A 6,476-nucleotide genomic window follows, 5' to 3' on the forward strand; every position below is an offset into this window, starting at 1 on the left:
ACCAGTTTCACACTCAGTTGAGCTAATCTGAGCTCAGCTGAACTGAGGGACAGCAAACTCAATAGGATTTAAGTCTGGGACTGTGAGTCAGTAAATAGAAAAGACATATAACTAATAACTAAAACAATATGAGTGAAAAGCTTGTCGACATTATTTTAACCATGCAAACGAATGACCAAATGTGAGCTCACAACAGTTAACCAAATCATGCACTATGCAGCTTTGTGATACATCCCAGGCAAACATAGTGAACTCAGCAAGCTGGGATGGTATTTACGAAATATAAAACAGCATTTGAAACTTAATCATTTGGATTTGAAAATGTTTTCATGAGCAATGTTTAGCGTTATGAGAGATGAAGTCATTCATTTTCTGTTAAGAACTGTGAGAGAAGATGGATGCCACGCTTAAAGCTAAGCAGTAAGTATGGCAGGTAGAACTGGAAGACTATTATCTTATTATAATGACATTATAATGACAGAACGAAGCTAGAAGTTTGGCAAATACAAGTTTGAGCACCTTGAAGATGTACCTGCTGTCTTTTATTATCCTATCAATTGGGGTTTTTTTGTTTGTTTTTTAAAATACTTGTTACGCTGATGACACACTCTTCTATTATCCTATTACCCATTGAGCACTATGGTCTTGAATAGACATAATGCTATTAGCGGTTTGGTAACTAATGAACTATTTGCTATAAAGCTTCTTTTGTCATTGTTGTTTTTGCCTTGTTTTTTTTTTTTATAATTACTCTAGTTTTATATAATTTAAAGCATTAAATATGTCTTCTACCATGTTATATTAAGAGATTGTAACTTTTTAAAACCATATTGTGTTTGGATAGAGAAGTAATTTTGACTGTCACAACAGTAGGCCAATGCTGGTAGTAAGCATTTCTTTACATTTCAGAGAAACTTGATTAAGAAAATGTGTTTGGCGAACCAATATTTCTCAACTTCTGTTCAACTGGAGGATCGAACTTTTGGCTGCTGTCCAGCCCACAATGCCATGGGCGCTCTTATGGAACCTCCTGCAGATGGTGGGCAACCTCGAGGGCAGTGCCACGGAGCTCATGCCCAACTACCGGGTGATCGCCAACGAGCCGATCTTCCAGACCTAGCTCCAGGGCAGCGTCCCGATATCCCTATGCCATGTGATTTATCTTGGTTCCTTGATTTTCTAGTCACCTTTGGAGAGCTAAGCCAAAAGATGAAGCTGTTGACTGACTGGTTGATCTAGGTTCCTACTGTCATCAGTGGCCATTGATGGGGGTGGTAACCAAAAGAATGAGGTGGCAAATACAAGAATCAGAGGTAAGTTTCATCCCACAGGTGTCTGGGTTTACCCTTGGAGATGGGGTGAGGAGCACGATCATTCAGGAGTGTCGAAACGCTGCTCCTCCACATCAAAAATCAGCCAGTTGAGGTAGTTCGGGCATCTGTTGGACATAACCAAAACATGTACAGCCATCCATCCATCCATTAACTTCTGCTTATCCACGGTCGGGTTGCAGGGGCAGCAGGCGTAGCAGATCGTCCCAGACATCCCTCCTCCTGGCGACGCTTTCCAGCTCTTCCTGGGGATCCTGAGACGTTCCCAGGCCAGCCGAGAGATATAATCTCTCCAGCGGGTTCTGAGTCTGCCCCGAAGACTCTCCACGTGTTCAGAAGACCTCCAGAGGAAGCCTCCCAGGAGGCATCCTAGTCAGGTATCCATACCACCTCAACTGGCTCCTGTCGACCGGGTAGTAGGTGGGAGCGGGCATCCTGGCGTATCGCCCCCTGGTGGCGTAGACTAGCTCTTGAGACGTGGAACATCACCTCAAAACATGTACAGTATTTTGGTTATGACCAACTGGGAGGAGACCAGGGTACACTGGAGGGATTATGTGTCTTGGGAAAGCCAATGTATCCCCCCAAGAAGAGCTGGATGAGGTGGTGGGGGAGAGGGACCAGAATGATTGGTAGAAAATGAATAAATGGATGGATGGATGTTTAATTGGAAATGTATTAACATGAGTACTAAGTCATTGTTTGCTTAGAATGCATGAAATGCTCCAAGTACTCTGTAATTAAGTACCAAGTAAATAAAATGCCCATTTGTCTTTGTACCATGACAAAAACGCCAGAGCAAATATTCAACAAGTGTTTTACAAATACTAAATAAATATCAGGAACCCCTGAGTTAACCTCGTGAGTTTGCACGGCATAAAATGTGGAGAAGCTTAGAGCTTTATCCTTTGTAGCAATATTAGAGTCACGTGAAATTAGTACATTCTTCCCAGAGATGGTGATGTCAGCCAGTCAAATGTCTCAGCAACTACTGGATGGAGTACCATGACAATTTGTAGAGATGTTCACGTTTCCCAAACAGTGAATTCCTCAGGCTTTGGTGATCCCCTGACCTTTTATCAAGCAACAGCAGCAGTTCACAGATGTGTCATCACCTGTAAAATAGTTCAACACGTACATAGCAGCAGGAAACAGGGCATTATGTGCTGATGTAGTCTAAAGCAGATTTACGTGCTCATTTCAGTGTGAACGTCAGGTCTTATTGCAAAAGCACATTCAAAAAAATTCTTAACTTCTGTGTTTTTACTTTAATTATTGTGCAACAGAAATTTGGGCATGTGACAAATAGTACTGCATCTCCTAAACATCCCAGTCATACACAACTATACTGCATTTTCAATTACATTTATTACATTTTACATTTTAAAGAAACTAGTGTAAAGAAAAAAGTGAATTGGATTAATGTTGCTGACTCTGCTTTCAGTTTTGTTAGCGTCACTGTTTACTTTCGTTCTTACTCGCTATTTGGTTCAGTTTCAGAACCAAAACCATTTGGTTAAGTTCAGAAAAAATCATATTCTCTGTGTAACAATACAACACTTTCACAACACGTTTGAAGCTTTTCCTTCATTATCTGGGTTACCACGGTGACATGTCCCATCCATCCATCCATCCATCCATTAATTATCTATACACCGCTTAATCCTCACTAGGGTCATGGGGGGCTGGAGTCTATCCCAGCTGACTCAGGGTGAAGGCAGGTTCACCTGGACAGGTCACCAGTCTATCACAGGGCTACACTTAGAGACAGACAACCAAGCACACTCACATTCACACCTACGGACAATTTAGAATCACCAATTATCCTCAACATGTTTTTGGACTGTGTGGGAGGAAGCCGGAGAACCTGGAGAGAACCCGCAACGGGGAGAACATGCAAACTCCACCGGGATGCAAACCGGCGACCTTCTTGTTGCGAGGCAACAGTGCTACCAACTGCGCCACCTTGCAGCCCCCCATCCCATCGAATAAAACATAAATGTAATCTGTGGGAAAAGCTGTTCAGTTATATTGGAACACAATTTCAGGGAGACAGGACTCAAATATTTATATTTCAATTATATTTCCAAAATATTTACTAGTTTTAGAGTTGTAATGGAACCCAGATTGCTCCAGGATTGTGCTGTGCTGACTGTATAACCGTTTGCTATCATGTGTCACAACTAGTAAGCTAAGTTAAAAAATAAACAGTGGATATTTATTTATTTATTTTGGTTTTGTTTTTTTTTAATGAATGAAAAGTATAGAAACATGGTGGCAATGAGTTTTTAACTGGTTGCATTGGAGGCATAAACATTGTGCACAAAATTTAAATCTGTCCAACAAGGGAAGAAGGGAAGCTTCAAAAAGTTGTGTAGTACTAGTAGTAGCAGCAATTGCATGTTTGTCTATAAATTGCTTTTCACTACACGTCACATTTAGGGAAGTTACCCCTACTGTGGCAAAAAGGTTGTGTTTGAAGAACAGAGTGAACAGAAGAGCAAATGTAATGAGAAGCGTGTGATGAGTACATTCTCACAGACACTATACATTTACATCCTGGTTGATTAGCTCCCATTCGTCCATGTTGGTCACACAGCTTCACATCCGGTAACTTATCTCACACATCACGCGGCCTAACGGCTGTGTTTTCCTAATTACTTTAAGGAAAACACACACTGACCACATTTGTCTTATCAGTAATGCAGTTGCTTTCCACAATATGCTAATTTCATGTGAAACAAATAGAAAGATTTTACATTTTTTTCAGTAGGAAGAAAAAAAAAACTACAAAACAAAGTAAAGGAAATGAACATGTGTTATGAATGTATTACTAACCGCATGTCTTGACATTACAATTTGTACAGCTACACAACATGACTGGCAGAAGAGTTTCATTTTTCATGAAGCCATGTCAGAGAACCTTTTCCACAGCTTGCGTGAGTCTGCTGTGACTTCATTGCTGTTCACACCCCCAACACCAGCTCTGTCTGTGTCACATTAAAAGAATCTGACTGGTTCAGATTGACGTACAGCAGATCTCTTATCGTCGCTGGAAGACTTTTAATGGGGAAACATTTGCAAAAAAGTGTTGAATTTCATTTAAGGAAGAGAGATTCGTGGCTGCATCGACTGCATATGAAGAGTTCATTTGCAGAAAACAGGGAACTCCATCGTCACAAACCTTCAGAAAACACACTTTTCCATCGTCTACCTGAGACAATATCAATCAAACGTGAGTTATCTCTACTGAGTCAAACCCACTCAGTTTGATTGATATTGTCTCAAGCAAACAACAACAAAAGAAGTTTTCTGAAAATCTACAAAAATGGAATTTTGCAAATGAACTCCTCCTCCATTCACGGGTTTTAAGACGCTCGGTGTGGTTCCTTCCATCTTGGCTTCCTGACGCCTCCTAACCTGATGCCAAAATTAGCGAAGAGGTGAAGTGAAGCTTGCCCTAGTCATGTAAACGTTTGGATTGTATTTAAGTTGCATCTTTTAACACAGAACGTAGCTACAGTACATAAGAGAGAAGGATCTTAAACAGGAGGAATGTGGCAACAGTGGCTCCAACTAATGATTCATGTTGTTGATGGTTCTACTGAAAACACAGTCAGCATTATCTCCAAACGTTGTCAGGCCTATGACACACCAGCATCCACGTTAAGATCGTACGGTTCACCAGCCCGTCACTAAATCTTTCCGTGTGTGCTCAGAAGGAAGCCCGGTATGATTTTTTTAACCTCTCCGCCACAAACCACCACTCTACAAGCGGAGAGGTGAAACATGCAACGACATCCCCCTTCTAACTTCTCCTCTGCTGCCTGTCGGCTGGAGGTAAAGACAGTCAGCTGCAAAACCATCCTTCGCCTTTTGAAAATGCCAGAAAACTCTGCTATCAAAGGGTAAGTCTACATGTCTTCTTTTATTTGAAATGTATTGACTTTAATGGCTGAGAGCTCCCTGTGGTTTGTAAATGTGAACGCTTTAAAAATAGATAGTATGATCAGGAAATGGGTCCGGACTGGCTGCTGTGGAGACAACAGAGCTCATGTTTTTTTAATTGTTGTGTTTCAATGTGACTATAATTTTTAATCCAATATTAAAAAACAAAAAAACATTTTTTTACTTGATTTCCAGATTAAAACACATTGACGTCAGTTCTGTCAATTACTAGTATGCTCGTTTGCATAAAGTATAATGTTTAAGTTCATAAAGTGGAAATAAGAAGATCTTTTTCTATGGGTAACATTTAATTATTACGTTAGATTTTTATATAATAAGTCTCATTTGTTTCCCACCAGTTCCTTTTTGTGCATTTTGCATTTTGGCATTCAGACACAAGTAGTTGAAAAGTTTTTGTGCTACATAGGTGCACATGTTTTTCATCACACGGCCAAAAACAGGTTTTGATAAAATGTGCAGCTAACTTCGTGTGTGAATATTATCCAGGAAAACCACTGACATGCTCACAAGTGGCTCCTCTAAACTCTTAAAGATATCTAAAGATAGTGAAATTCTGTTCATTTTTTTTAACACTTAGTTTCATCTTTGCTGTCTTTATTAGGTGTACTGATACAAAAGTTCAATATAATGAGACTTTTTTATCTTTATTTTCAACTGAGTACATATTTTCAGATGCATGTTTATTCCTCTGTGTATGAGTTCATACTTTCCGTGTTGCACAGTCTGTTTATAGCACTCATCCAGTCCCACTCTTGCTATAAATGTTAATCCTCAACCGAGAGGCGATTGTATATTCAACCTGTCTGGTCTGCGCTCTGCAGAACGTTGTAATTTCTCACCGTGTTTTTCTCAGCACAGTGTCTTTATCTTTAGTGTTCTCTGTCTCACCACAAACCAGCCAGACCGTAGCCATGTGACAGGAAAAGGCAAATGCCCGAGAAAAAAAATAAAAAAGCAACTTTTTCTCACGCATCTTTACAGAAGATTTAACAAGTTACTTGCAAAATAAATTAAGAAGAGGAAGTGTGTAGACATTCTACAACATACTAGTCCGTGTTCATCAACACTCGCTTGATTGTGACCTGGTGTGAGAGGCTTTTTCTATCCCGAGCCCCTGACAGCAGTCAAGGTTGCACAGCAAGTGGAATGTGGTTTTAGAGACATGACTTTTAGCAC

The 6,476-nt window shown here is 40.2% G+C and overlaps 1 protein-coding gene across 1 annotated transcript in view; it reads left to right on the forward strand.

The window, feature by feature from the left end:
- The first annotated feature begins 4,977 nt into the window (after positions 1-4,977).
- LOC103357639 (beta-1,3-galactosyltransferase 2-like) overlaps positions 4,978-6,476 on the forward strand; it is a 9,668-nt gene continuing 8,169 nt past the window's right edge. Inside the window, exon 1 of the mRNA XM_008282271.1 lies at positions 4,978-5,239. Within this exon, the coding sequence (XP_008280493.1) occupies positions 5,121-5,239 (119 nt within the window). The 5' untranslated portion in view covers positions 4,978-5,120. The remainder of the gene's footprint in view (positions 5,240-6,476) is intronic.

This window comes from Stegastes partitus, unplaced genomic scaffold, assembly GCF_000690725.1.
Source record: "Stegastes partitus isolate 25-593 unplaced genomic scaffold, Stegastes_partitus-1.0.2 Scaffold265, whole genome shotgun sequence".
Classification (NCBI taxonomy): Eukaryota; Metazoa; Chordata; class Actinopteri; family Pomacentridae; genus Stegastes; species Stegastes partitus.